The sequence below is a fragment of the Amblyraja radiata genome, unplaced genomic scaffold (assembly GCF_010909765.2).
Source record: "Amblyraja radiata isolate CabotCenter1 unplaced genomic scaffold, sAmbRad1.1.pri scaffold_1273_ctg1, whole genome shotgun sequence".
Classification (NCBI taxonomy): domain Eukaryota; kingdom Metazoa; phylum Chordata; class Chondrichthyes; order Rajiformes; family Rajidae; genus Amblyraja; species Amblyraja radiata.
The window spans coordinates 1-14,872 of NW_022630456.1; the positions used below are offsets into that span (position 1 = coordinate 1).

Sequence of the window (14,872 nt, forward strand, 5' to 3'; positions counted from 1 at the left end):
TACCCCCCCCTCCTCCTCCCCCCACTACCCCTCCCCTCCCCCTCCCCCCCCCCCCCACCCTCCCTGATGGAGGTTCTGTGACGTACGGGTTGTCCGGATGGTCCAGGTGACCCTCGTGGTCCGAGCAGCCCCCTGGAACCCTGCGGGGGGGGAGAGAGGGGAGAAAAGATCACACATCATTGGGGGCCGTGCACCCAGCAGGCTGACCCCCCTCCCCCACCCCCACAGCCCCCAGCACCCAGCCTCCAGCACCCTGCCTCCAGCACCCTTCCCCAGCACCCTTCCCCCAGCACCCTTCCCCCAGCACCCTGCCCCCAGCACCCTGCCCCCAGCCTCCAGCACCCTTCCCCCAGCACCCTGCCCCCAGCACCCTGCCCCCAGCACCGAGCACCCTGCCCCCAGCCTCCAGCACCCTTCCCCCAGCACCCTGCCCCCAGCACCGAGCACCCTGCCCCCAGCACCCTTCCCCCAGCCTCCAGCACCCAGCCTCCAGCACCCTTCCCCCAGCACCCTGTCCCCAGCACCCTGCCCCCAGCACCCTGCACCCAGCCTCCAGCACCCAGCCTCCAGCACCCTTCCCCCAGCACCCTGTCCCCAGCACCCTGCCCCCAGCACCCTGCACCCAGCACCTGCCCCCAGCACCCTGTCCCCAGCACCCGGCACCCTGCCCCCAGCACCCTTCCCCCAACACCCTTCGCCCAACACCCTTCGCCCAACACCCAGCCCCCACCACCCCCGGGTGGAGGTGCGGTTACTCACAGATTCTCCGGGCAGTCCACGTGGCCCGATCTCTCCGTCGTCTCCCTGGAGACAAAACACAGGAACCCTGAGTGGACGGAGGGATGGTCAGAGTGTCATTGGTCAGGGGGTCATTGGTCAGGGGGTCATTGGTCAGGGGGTCATTGGTCAGGGGGTCAGAGATCGGTGTTCAGGGGGTCAGTGGTCAGGTGGTCAGTGGTGTGGCAGACAGACACAGCCTGTGGTTACTCACCCTCATGCCATCCTCTCCTGTGGTTCCCGGCGGTCCCTGCCCTCCCGTCTCTCCCTGTGTGAACACAAACACAACGTCAGGATGCTGCCGGAACGGGATAGAGGGGGGGGGGGGGGGGGGAGAGAATGGGAATACCGGGAATGCCGGAACGTTCCACCACTCACATAAACTGATCACTGTGATGGGATTGTACTGCAGGCTCTCAACATCAAGCTGGAAGCACATGGACAGATCAAGGAATGACCAGAGGTCACGGGTTCAAGGTGATGGGTGGTGGGTGTCGGGGATGAGCTGCCGGAGGAGGTGCTTGAGGCTGGGACTATCCCAACGTTTAAGATACACTTAGACAGGTACATGAATAGGACAGGTTTGGAGGGATATGGGCCAAACGCGGGCAAGTTGGGTTGAAGGAAGGGCCTGTTTCCGTGACTCTGGGACTAGTGCAAATGGGGCATGTTGGCCGGTGTGGGCAAGTTGGGCCAAAGGGCCTGTTTCCGTGCTGGGTGACTAGTGTAGATGGGGCATGTTGGCCGGTGTGGGCAAGTTGGGTTGAAGGAAGGGCCTGTTTCCGTGCTGGGTGACTAGTGTAGATGGGGCATGTTGGCCGGTGTGGGCAAGTTGGGCCAAAGGGCCTGTTTCTGTGCTGGGTGACTAGTGTAGATGGGACATGTTGGCCGGTGTGGGCAAGTTGGGCCAAAGGGCCTGTTTCTGTGCTGGGTGACTAGTGTAGATGGGGCATGTTGGCCGGTGTGGGCAAGTTGGGCTGAAGGAAGGGCCTGGTTCCGTGCTGTGTGACTCTGTTGGTGGGTGAGTTCCCCAATATTAACTCAGTGCAAGATGCCTGGATCAGACAGATAGTTCGATGAACCCAACAGGGTTTCAGTTACAGTTATGTTTATGGTCACATGTACCCAGGTACAGTGAAAAGTGGAAAGACAATACATGATTACAATCGAGCCGTCCACAGTGTACAGATACAGGATAAGGGAATAATGTTTAGTGCAAGGTAAAGCCAGTAAAGTCTGATCGAAGATAGTCCGAGGGTCACCAATGAGGTGGATGGGAGGTCAGGACCGCTCTCTAGTTGGTGAGAGGACGGTTCAGTTGCCTGATAACAGCCGGGAAGAAACTGCCCCTGAATCTGGAGGTGTGCGTTCGTATTCACACTTCTGTACCTCTTGCCCGATGGGAGAGGGGAGAAGAGGGAGTGACCGGGGTGAGACTGGTCCTTGATGATGCTGCTGGCCTTGCCGAGGCAGCGTGAGGTGTAGATGGAGGCGATGGAAGGGAGGTTGGTTTGTGTGATGGTCTGGGCTGCATCCACAATATGAAACAGGATGTGGACAGTTCAGCTCGAACAGGGACCACACTGGACCTTGTGGTCAGATCCTGGCCAGATGACCCGTGTTTCAGTGGGAAAAGGGAGGGATCTTATTGAAACATAAGATTATTAAGGTTTTGGACACGCTAGAGGCAGGAAACATGTTCCCGATGTTGGGGGAGTCCAGAACCAGGGGCCACACACATAGTTTAAGAATAAGGGGTAAGCCATTTAGAACGGAGACGAGGAAACACTTTTTCACACAGAGAATTGTGAGTCTGTGGAATTCTCTGCCTCAAAGGGCGGTGGAGGCCGGTTCTCTGGATACTTTCAAGAGAGAGCTAGATAGGGCTCTTAAAAATAACGGAGTCAGGGGATATGGGAAGAAGGCAGGGACGGGGTACTGATTGGGGATGATCAGCCATGATCACATTGAATGGTGGTGCTGGCTCGAGGGGCCGAATGGCCTACTCCTGCACCTATTGTCCATTGTCCATAAAACATCTTGGTCACAGTGATCACAACTTCTCCAGGGCCCAGATTCCAGGCGACCAGATCCCCTGCACTGGTGCTCAGGAGAAGTTTGTTTTTATAACAAAAAATAATGTATTCAATTATTTACAATAATATGTACAGTATGAACTAAATCAAAATGAATCCCAGCACCATACTACAGGTCAAACAAATACGCTTCAATACTAAATACACTATGATGCAACTATTCCCCATGGTGGTCAAGGATACATTCCACCCCCCGCGGTGTCCAGCGGTCCCGGAACCCCCAGGGTGCCCGTGGACAGGACGTAGTCCCTCCCTAAACCCACCTGGTAACGGATGTAACCCCGGAATAGGGGAAGGCAGCCGGCTCAGGTAAAGCCCTCGTCCGCCTGGCACCGTGACTCGCGGATGGCCAACTTGGCCAGGCCCAGGAGCAACACAACCACGACATCTTCGGTCTCACTGGGGGCCCCCCTCGCGACCGGAAGGCAACACCGACCGCCACTTGGTGTCCGGACGGTAGACCAGGGTGAGGAAGTGTAAGGTGTGGAGGAGGAGCCCGTACAGGACACGCCTCCCTGCGTCTCAGAGAGAGGTGAAGGTTGTCGAGGAAAGGTGTGGGACCGTCTCCCGGGAAGGATTACAGCGCCTGGGTCCGGCTGAGCGGGGGTTTGCTCAGCGTGAGTACTCCACACGTTCGAGCCCCCCCCCCCCCGACACTCGGTGGGGCGGGACATGCGCCGGCCACTCTCGCACCCGAGCCGTCGCCCTCTGCCGGCGAGCGGGGGTTTGGTCAGCGTGAGTGTGGTGAACATCGGCACAACTCACGGCACTGGCTCTCTGCTTGGTGAGACCTCCCGGTATTGCCGAGCGCTGGAATAGATATTACCAGCAGGGGGACGGGTATTCCCGGTGTTCTGAGTGGTGTAAAGTGCGGATTAAAGTTTGTTTCTCACCCGATTGCCTTTCACTCCGGGAAGTCCGGGCAAACCATCAAAACCACGGTCACCCTGGGAAACAAAACGTCAGCAACACGGCACGGCAATATTCACACCCGCGGGGAAACGAGTGTGTGTGAGTGTGAGTGTGGGTGTGAGTGTGAGTGTGGGTGTGAGTGTGGGTGTGAGTGTGGGTGTGGGTGTGAGTGGGTGTGAGTGGGTGTGAGTGTGGGTGTGGGTGTGAGTGGGTGTGAGTGTGGGTGTGAGTGGGTGTGGGTGTGAGAGTGGGTGGATGTGGGTGTGAGTGTGAGTGTGGGTGTGAGTGTGAGTGTGGGTGTGAGTGTGGGTGTGAGTGTGGGTGTGGGTGTGAGTGGGTGTGAGTGGGTGTGAGTGTGGATGTGAGTGTGGGTGTGAGTGTGGGTGTGGGTGTGAGTGTGGGTGTGAGTGTGGGTGTGGGTGAGTGTGGGTGTGGGTGTGAGTGTGGTTGTGAGTGAGTGTGGGTGTGAGTGAGTGTGGGTGTGCGCACGAGACTGTTTACCATATGTGTGTGTGAGACACTATTTGTAGCAGACTGAGTGTGTGTGTGTGCGTGAGTGTGCACATGGTGTGTGAATCAGAGTGTGTGTATGTGTGGGTGAGTGTGGGTGTGAGTGTGAGTGTGGGTGTGAGTGTATGTGTGAGTGAGGGTGAGTGGGTGTGAATGTGAGTGTATGTGTGAGTGAGGGTGTGTGTGGGTGTGAGTGTATGTGTGAGTGTGGGTGTGGGTATAGGTGTGAGTGTGGGTGTGAGTGTATGTGTGAGTGTGGGTGTAGGTGTGGGTGTGGGTGTGAGTGTGGGTGTGAGTGTATGTGTGAGTGTGGGTGTAGGTGTGGGTGTGGGTGTGAGTGTGGGTGTGAGTGTGAGATTATGTGTGAGAGTGGGTGAGGGTGAGTGGGTGTGGATGTGAGTGTATGTGTGAGTGAGTGTGGGTGTGAGTATGTGTGAGTGAGTGTGTGAGTGTGGGTGTGAGTGTATGTGTGAGTGTGGGTGTGAGTATGTGTGAGTGAGGGTGAGTGTGGGTGTGAGTGGGTGTGAGTGTGGGTGTGGGTGTGAGTGGGTGTGAGTGGGTGTGGGTGTGGGTGTGAGTGTGAGTGAGTGTGGGTGTGAGTGGGTGTGGGTGTGCGCGCGAGACTGTTTACCATATGTGTGTGTGAGACACTATTTGTAGCAGACTGAGTGTGTGTGTGTGTGCGTGAGTGTGCACATGGTGTGTGAATCAGAGTGTGTGTACGTGTGAGTGAGGGTGAGTGTGGGCGTGAGTGTGAGTGTATGTGTGAGTGAGGGTGTGTGTGTGGGTGTGTGAGGGTGAGTGTGGGTGTGAGTGCATGTGTGAGTGTGGGTGTGAGTGTATGTGTGAGTGTGGGTGTGGGTGTGAGTGTGGGTGTGAGTGTGAGATTATGTGTGAGAGTGGGTGAGGGTGAGTGGGTGTGGGTGTGAGTGTATGTGTGAGTGTGGGTGTGAGTGTATGTGTGAGTGAGGGTGAGTGTATGTGTGAGTGTGAGTGAGGGTGAGTGTGGGTGTGAGTGTGGATGTGAGTGGTGAGGGGGGGGCGGATGTGGAAGGTGGGAGGGAGGGTGAGAGGGGGGCGGGGAGTGTGGGTGAGGTGAGGTGTGGGTGTGAGGGAGATGGGAGTGTGGGTGTGAGTGTGAGGGTATGGGGGAGAGGAGGGTGAGTGTGTGGGGGGGTGTGGGTGGGTGTTGTGTGGTGTGAGTAGATGGGGGTGGAGGAGTATATGGTGGTGGTGTGTGTGTGTGTGTGTGTGTGAGTGAGTATATGTGTGTGTGTGTGTGTGAGTGAGTAAATGTGTGTGTGTGTGTGTGTGTGTGTGTGTGAGTGAGTAAATGTGTGTGTGTGCGTGTGTGTGTGAGTGTGTGTGAGAGTGAGTGAGTGTGTGTGTGTGTGTGTGAGTGAGTATATGTGTGTGTGAGTGAGTATATGTGTGTGTGTGTGTGTGTGTGTGTGTGAGTGAGTATATGTGTGTGTGTGTGTGTGTGTGTGTGAGTGAGTATATGTGTGTGTGTGTGTGTGTGTGTGTGTGTGTGTGTGTGTGTGTGTGAGTGTGTGTGTGTGTGTGAGTGAGTATATGTGTGGGTGTGTGTGTGTGTGTGTGTGTGTGTGTGTGTGTGTGTGTGTGGGAGTGAGTATATGTGTGGGTGAGGGTGAGTGTACATGTGTATGAGTCTCTGTCACCCCTCCCCTCGGGCCCCGACTCCGTGGCGTTCCCGGGTCGTCATGGTTACCTTGCCTCCGGTTTCTCCTGGCATTCCCCGGGAACCGTCTGCTCCCTGTCGTCCCTGCAAAAGTCAACAGCCCGTTAGTCCGGCACAGACACAGAGGGTCAAACACTCGTGGTGATGGGGGGTCGCGGGGAGGAGGGGTTGTGGGGAGGGGGGTCACGGGGTGAAGGGGGTCACGGGGTGAAGGGGGTCACGGGGTGAGGGGGGGTCGTGGGGAAGGGGGTCGCATGGTGAGGGGGGGTCGTGGGGAGGAGGGGAGCTGAAAAAATTCCTTCAGATAGACAGAGTGCTGGAGTAACTCAGCGGGTCAGGCAGCATCTGTGGACAGGAGGAATGGGGGACGTTTTTGGGTGGAGACCCTTCTTCAGACCGCTGTCTTCTGCCCAATTGTCGGGGACCTTGTCTACAACTGGAGCAGACACAAAGATCTCTGTCAAAGCCCCACTGCTCTCTTGCCTTTCACAATCACCTGGCCAGATCCTATCTGAGACGTCCTTAAATACGGGAGAGAAACATAGAAACAAAGAAAATAGGTGCAGGAGTAAGCCATTCGGCCCTTCGAGCCTGAACCGCCATTCAATATGTTCATGGCTGATCATCCAACTCATTATCCTGTACCTGCCTTCTCTCCATACCCCCTGATCACTTTAGCCACAAGGGCCACATCTAACTCCCTCTTAATTATAGCCAATGAACTGGCCTCAACTAACTTCTTTGGCAGAGAATTCCACAGATTCACCACTCTCTGTGTGAACATTCTTTTTCTCATCTCGGTTCTAAAAGATTTCCCCCTTATCCTTAAACTGTGACCCCTTGTTCTGGACTTCCCCAACATCAGGAATAATCTTCCTGCATCTAGCCTGTCCAACCCCTTAAGAATTTTGTACGTTTTTATAAGATCCCCCCTCAATCTTCTAAATTCTAGCGAGTACAAACCAAGTCTATCCAGTCTTTCTTCATATGAAAGTCCTGACATCCCAGGAAACAGTCAGGTGCCGGAAGACTGGAGGGTGGCAAATGTTGTGCCTTGTTTCAAGAAGGGCTGCAGGGAAAATGCTGGGAACTATAGGCCGGTGAGCTTGACATCTCTAGTTGGAAAGTTACTAGAGAGTATTCTGAGGGATAGTATAGATAGGCATTTAGATGGGCAAGGGCTGATTAGGGATTGTCAGCATGGTTTTGTACATGGGAGGTCGTGTCTCACAAATCTGATTGATTTCTTCGAAGACGTGACAAAAAAGGTTGATGAGGGCAGAGCTGTAGATATTGTGTACATGGACTTCAGTCAGGCGTTCGACAAGGTTCCGCATGGTAGGCTGCTCTGGAAGGTTTGATCGCATGGGATCCAAGGAGAGATAACTGAATGGATAGCAAATTGGCTCCATGGAAGGAAGCAGAGTGATGGTGGAAGGTTGCTTCTCAAACTGGAGGCCTGTGACTAGTGGTGTGCCTCAGTAATGGTGCTGGGCCCGTTACTGTTTGTCATATACATCAATGATTTGGATGAGAATATACAGGGCAAGATTAGCAAGTTTGCTGATGATACAAAAGTGGATGGTTTTGCAGATAGTGAAGATGGTTGTGAACGATTGCAGCCGGATCTGGATCGATTGGCCAGGTGGGCGGAGGAATGGTTGATGGAATTTAATACAGAGAAGTGTGAGGTGTTGCATTTTGGGACGTCGAACAAGGGCAGGACCTACACAGTGAATGGTCGGCCTCTGGGTAGTGTTGTAGAGCAGAGGGATCTAGGAGTCCAGGTGCATGGTTCCTTGAAGGTTGAGTCGCAGGTAGATAAGGTGGTCAAAAAGGCTTTTGGCACTTTGGCCTTCATCAGTCAGAGTATTGAGTATAGAAGTTGGGAGGTCATGTTGCAGTTGTATAAGACTTTGGTGAGACCGTATTTAGAATATTGTGTTCAGTTCTGGGCACCGTGTTATAGGAAAGATATAGTCAAGCTTGAAAGGGTTCAGAGAAGATTTATGAGGATGCTGCCAGGACTAGAGGGTGTGAGCTATAGGGAGAGGTTGAGTAGGCTGGGTCTCTATTCCATGGAGCGCAGGAGGATGAGGGGAGTTCTTATAGAGGTGTATAAAATCATGAGAGGAATAGATCGGGTAGATGCACAGAGTCTCTTGCCCAGAGTTGGGGAATCGAGGACCAGAGGACATGGGTTCAAGGTGAAGGGGAAAAGAAAGGAGGGGAGGGGGAGAGGGGAGGGAAAGAGGGCATGGGGAAGATGGGAGAGGGGAGGGGGAGTTGGCGGGCAGGGGCATTGAGCAGTGATACCCAAGCTTGAGTCCGTTGCTGACCGATCAATCCCGTGGGAACTCACCCTCTTTCCGAACCTCCCGATGGAGCCCGTCATTCCCTGGATTCCACGCGGACCCTGCATCACACGAGAAAACCATGAGGCATCAGCACCCAGTGACACCCAGAGAACCGTTGTGTCACCTAGCGATACACACAGTCCCCACCCCCACCTCACCCTCAGCCCCACCACACCCTCACCCCCACCCCACCCTCACCCTCACCCTCACCCCACCCTCAGCCCCACCACACCCTCACCCCCACCTCACCCCCACCCCACCCTCACCCCACACCACCCCACCCTCAGTCTCACCTCACCCCCTCACCCCCACCTGACCCCCACCCCGCCCCCACCTCACCCTCACCCCCACCCCACCCTCAACCCCACCTGACCTTCAGCCCCACCTGACCCCCACCCCACCCCACCCTCAGCCCCATCTCACCCCCACCTCACCCTCACCCCCACCCCACCCTCACCCCCACCTCACCCTCACCCCCACCCCACCCCCACCTCACCCTCACCCCCACCCCCACCTCACACTCACCCCCACCCCCACTCTTACCCCCACCCCCATCCTCACCTAAGCCCCACCCCCACCCTCACCTCACCCCCACCCCCATCCCCACCTCACCCTCACCCACACCCTCACCCTCACTCCCACCCTCACCCTCACCCCCACCCCATGAGCTGACCACCTACCTGGGGGCCGCTGTCACCGGAGTCGCCCTTCAGACCCAGACTGCCCGGGATTCCCTGTGGATCCGGAAAACAAGGGGTTAATGGGGCAGAGACCCCACCCCCCCCAATATAGCACTGTGGGAGGGGGTGGGAGGTGGGAGTGAGGGATGGGGGAGGGTGTGCGGGGTGGGGGGGAGGGAGAGGGTGGTGGGGGGTGAGGGATGAGGGAGGTTGAAGGGGTGGGAGAGGGGGTGCGAGGTTGGGGGGGGAGGAGGGGGGAGGGGGAGGGGGGAGGGGGAAGGGGTGGGGTCCGGTCACTCACCACAGGACCAGACCTCCCGGTCAATCCCATCGGACCGGATGGACCTCTCATGGAGATCTGTGGACAAAGAGATGAGCGTCACAACACAGTTTAGACACACACCTCCACAGTCTAGACACACACCTCCACCGTCTAGACACACACCTCCACAGTCTAGACACACACCTCCACCGTCTAGACACACACCTCCACAGTCTAGACACACACCTCCACCGTCTAGACACACACCTCCACAGTCTAGACACACGCCTCCACAGTCTAGACACAGCAGAGGGAGATGGGCCATGGTGAGTTAGTGTAATATGATCCACAAAAGGCCACTCAGCCCAACACGACCACGTTGACCAGAAAGACAATACATGATTACAATCAAGTTGTACACAGGACACCGCTTTCAGGTCAGGCGATGCTCGAGCCTACAGTTCATCCAGGGCTAACCTGAAGAGGGGCATCAAGAAGGCCAAGCACTGCCATAAGCTCAGGATTGAGGAGCACTTCAACAACAACTCCGACCCCCGACGCATGTGGCAAGGCATCCAGGCCATCACGGACTATAGACCCACCAACACCACCCCCACATCCAGCGACGCCTCCTTCCTTGAGGAGCTTAATCACTTCTATGGCCGCTTCGACAGGGACAATCTAGAGACAGCCATCAAGGCTGTGCTCCCTGCCGATCACCAACCCCTCACACTCACCCCCTACGACGTGTACGTGGCACTGAGTAGGACTAATGCACGTAAGGCTGCTGGCCCTGACGGCATCCCCGGGCGCGTGCTCAGGGCCTGTGCTGCACAGCTGACAGACGTCTGGACTGACATCTTCAACCTGTCACTTGCCCAAGCAGTTGTCCCCACGTGCCTTAAAATCACCTCCATCGTGCCAGTGCCAAAACACTCCACTGCGGCAAGCCTCAACGACTTCCGCCCAGTTGCACTTACCCCCATCATCACCAAGTGCTTCGAGAGGCTGGTCCTGGCACACCTCAAAAGCTGCCTACCCCCCACACTGGATCCCTATCAGTTTGCCTACCGCAAGAACAGGAGTATGGAGGATGCCATCTCAACGGCACTTCACTCCGCCCTCTCCCACCTCGACAACAGAGACACTTACGTAAGAATGCTGTTCATCGATTACAGCTCAGCATTCAACACCATTATACCCTCTAAACTGATCACCAAACTCGGTAACCTGGGCATCGACCCCTCCCTCTGCAACTGGATACTGGACTTTCTAACCAACAGACCCCAGTCTGTTAGGTTAGACAACCATACCTCTTCAACCCTCACCCTGAACACCGGCGTTCCACAGGGCTGTGTGCTGAGCCCTCTCCTCTACTCCCTCTTCACCTATGACTGCACACCTGTACATGGTACTAACACCATCATCAAGTATGCAGATGATACAACGGTGATTGGCCTCATCAGCAACAACGATGAGTCGGCCTATAGGGAGGAGGTCCAGCTCCTAGCAGCATGGTGCGCTGACAACAACCTGGCCCTTAACTCCAAGAAGACCAAGGAGCTCATTGTAGACTTCAGGAAGTCTAGGGGCGGCAGGCACACCCCCATCCACATTAACGGGACGGAGGTGGAACGTGTTTCCAGCTTCAGGTTCCTGGGAGTCAACATCTCCGATGACCTCTCTTGGACCCACAATACCTCAACTCTAGTCATGAAGGCTCACCAGCGTCTCTTCTTCCTGAGGAGACTGAAGAAGGTCCATCTGTCTCCTCAGATCCTGGTGAACTTCTACCGCTGCACCGTTGAGAGCATCCTTACCAACTGTATCACAGTATGGTATGGCAACTGCTCTGTCTCCGACCGGAAGGCATTGCAGAGGGTGGTGAAAATTGCCCAACGCATCACCGGTTCCTCGCTCCCCTCCATTGAGTCTGTCCAAAGCAAGCGTTGTCTGCGGAGGGCGCTCAGCATCGCCAAGGACTGCTCTCACCCCAACCATGGACTGTTTACCCTCCTACCATCCGGGAGGCGCTACAGGTCTCTCCGTTGCCGGACCAGCAGGTCCAGGAACAGCTTCTTCCCTGCGGCTGTCACTCTACTCAACAATGTACCTCGGTGACTGCCAATCACCCCCCCCCCCCCGGACACTCCTCCCACAGGAAAAACACTATGACTGTATGCATGTAAATAGATTTATTTATTGAAATCATATTCTATGTCGCTATTCCAGGGAGATGCTAACTGCATTTCGTTGTCTCTGTACCGTACACTGACAATGACAATTAAAGTTGAATCTGAATCAGTGTACAGATACAGATCACACGGCACAACTCACCAACTCCACCTTCCAACGCACACTCTACTCCTCCATTCAATCATGGCTGATCTATCTCTCCCTCCTAATCCCATTCTCCTGCCTTCTCCCCATAACCCCTGACACCCGCACTGATCAAGAATCTATCTATCTCTGCCTTAAATATATCCACTGACTTGTGGCCTCCACAGCCGTCTGTGGCAAAGAATCCCACAGATTCACCACCCTCTGACTAAAGAAATTCCTCCTCATCTCCTTTCTAAAGGAATGTCCTTTAATCCTGAAGCTGTGACCTCTGGTCCTAGACTCTCCCACTAGTGGAAACAGCCTCTCCACATCCACTCTATCCGGGCCTTTCACTATTCTGTACATTTCAACTTCTAAACTCCAGCGAGTACAGGCCCAGCGCCGACAAACGCTCATTGTACGTTAACCCACTCATTCCTGGGATCGTTCTTGTAAACCTCCTCTGGACCCTCTCCAGAACCAGCACATCCTTCCTCAGATACAGGGCCCAGAACTGCTCACAATGTTTCAAATGCGGCCTGACCAGCGCCTTATAGAGCCTCAGCGTTACATCCCTGTGTTTGTATACAAGCCCTCTTGAAATAAATAAACCCTTCCTTACTACAGATTCAACTGTAGTGGTCAGTGAGGAGTGGGCTGCAGGGGTCAGCGGGGTGAGGGGTCAGCGGGGTGAGGGGTCAGCGGGGTGAGGGGTCAGCGGGGTGAGGGGTCAGCGGGGTGAGGGGTGAGCGGGGTGAGGGGTCAGTGGGGTGAGGGGTCAGCGGGGTGAGGGGTCAGCGGGGTGAGGGGTCAGCGGGGTGAGGGGTCAGCAGGATGAGGGGGATGCGGGGTGAGGGGTCAGTGGGGTGAGGGGGAAACGGGGTGAGGGGTCAGCGGGGTGAGGGGTCAGCGGGGTGAGGGGGAAGCGAGGTGAAGGGTCAGCGGGGTGAGGGGTCAGCGGGGTGAGGATCAGTGACCAGGGAACTCTGACCCCACACCTCCTCCACGGTGATGTTTCTGCTCTGAGTCACAGCCGGTGGTGAGCTGGGGAATGAAGGGTTAAGTGAGAGGCGAGAGTGTAATTGTTGCCCTTTGTGGTTATGGGACAAGACATTGTGACGCTGCAGCTGAACAGCCCAATAAACCGTAACAACACAGCGGCAAACGAACGCAGTCAATGACCAGTTACTGTCGGCAACCAGACCATGACAGACAGCCCGTCGAAACTATCCACAAACACCAACACCGTGACTACCTCACCAGATGATGGAGGCGTTCGACAAGGTTCCGCATGGTAGGCTGCTCTGGAAGGTTAGATCGCATGGGATCCAAGAAGAGAGATAGCTGAATGGATAGCAAATTGGCTCCATGGAAAGAAGCAGAGGGTGATGGTGGAAGGTTGCTTCTCAGACTGAAGGCCTGTGACTAGTGGTGTGCTTCAGGGTTCAGTGCTGGGCCCGTTACTGTTTGTCATCTACATCAATGATTTGGATGAGAACACACAGGGCAAGATTAGCAAGTTTGCTGATGATACAAGAGTGAGTGGTTTTGCAGATAGTGAAGATGGTTGTGAACGATTGCAGCAGGATCTGGATCGATTGGCCAGGTGGGCGGAGGAATGGTTGATGGAATTTAATACAGAGAAGTGTGAGGTGTTGCATTTTGGGACGTCGAACAAGGGCAGGACCTACACAGTGAATGGTCGGCCTCTGGGTAGTGTTGTAGAGCAGAGGGATCTAGGAGTACAGGTGCATGGTTCCTTGAAGGTTGAGTCGCAGGTAGATAAGGTGGTCAAAAAGGCTTTTGGCACTTTGGCCTTCATCAGTCAGAGTATTGAGTATAGAATTTGGGAGGTCATGTTGCAGTTGTATAAGAATTTAGAATATTGTGTTCAGTTCTGGGCACCATGTTACAGGAAAGATATTGTCAAGCTGGAAAGGGCTCGGAAAAGATTTACGAGGATGTTGCCAGCACTCTTCCAACCTACCTCATTATGGCCTTGCACTTTTTCTCAGCAATTCTTAGTAAGAATTTCATAGTTCCATTTCGGGACATATGAGAATAAAACAGTCTTGACTCTCTAACTTAAATGCTATATTCTCTTCTCTGGACTATATTCTGTGTATTACCTGTTGTGCTTGGTCTAGAGTCACAGTCACACAGCGTGGAAACAGGCCCTTCCTTCAGCCCAACTTGCCCATGCCCCTTCTACACTAGTCCCACCTGTCCGCGTTTGGCCCATATCCCTCAAAACCTGTCCTAAGCATGTACCTGTCCAAGTGTCTCTTAAACGTTGTGATAGTCCCAGCCTCAACTACCTCCTCCGGCAGCTCGTTCCATACACCCACCACCCTCTGTGTGGAAAGGTTGACCCTCAGGTTCCTATTATTCTTTCCCCCCTCATGTATAACTTGAATGTGCTCATGTATAGAGTCACAGAGTCACCCAACATGGAAACAGGCCCTTCGGCCCATTGCCAACCAACATGCCCCATCACCCAACAAAAGCTTCTCACAGGTGACAGTAAACAAACACTAGTCCCATTTGCCCGCATTCGACCCACGTACCTCTACACTTATCCATGTATGGATTGCACACAAGTTATAGGAGTACAATTAGGCCATTCGGCCCATCGAGTCTGCACCATTCAATCATGGCTGATCTATCTCTCCTAACCCCATTCTCCTGCCTTCTCCCCATAACCCCCGACACCCGCACTAATCAACAATCTATCTATCTCTGCCTTAAATATATCCACTGACTTGTGGCCTCCACAGCCGTCTGTGGCAATGAATTCCACAGATTCACCACCCTCTGACTAAAGAAGTTCCTCACAACCTCTTCCTCAGCCTCTGACTGGTAACCGGGCCTTGGAGAGAGGCTGACCACGGGGTGACCGCTGGTGGCATGAGGGGGCCAGAGGCCTGAGCGGTCACTTGGCATGGTGACTTACCCGGGCTTGTTGAAGGATGGCCTGGGCTTGGGCTTCCTGCGCTGATATGGGCGGTCCCTTCTCACCACTTGACCCGTACCGGAACTGTGGGGAGAGAGAGGGAGGGAGAGAGGGAGAGAGGAGTCACACATCAGGCAATGACACTGCAGGAGGAACCCCAACCTCCCCACTCTGTGACCCCCTCAACACCCCCACACACCCACATCCCCAACACACTGTGTTCCAACCCCCTCACCTAATACCCCCACCCCCATACCCACCCCACACATGCACCATCCCCACACCCGCCAAACAAACTATA

General features: G+C 55.0%; 1 protein-coding gene across 1 annotated transcript; it reads right to left on the reverse strand.

Annotated features, from left to right (window-relative positions):
* Positions 1-58: 58 nt before the first annotated feature.
* Positions 59-14,697, reverse strand: LOC116969819 (collagen alpha-1(XI) chain-like; the record flags this gene model as incomplete). The annotated part of the gene is made up of 9 exons (XM_033016599.1): positions 14,572-14,697; positions 9,336-9,392; positions 9,035-9,088; positions 8,360-8,413; positions 6,028-6,081; positions 3,767-3,820; positions 992-1,045; positions 760-804; positions 59-140 (listed from the first exon to the last, which is right to left on the reverse strand). Coding segments are annotated over exons 2-9 (448 nt in total), but the record flags the coding sequence as incomplete, so codon positions are not given.
* Positions 14,698-14,872: the final 175 nt, after the last annotated feature.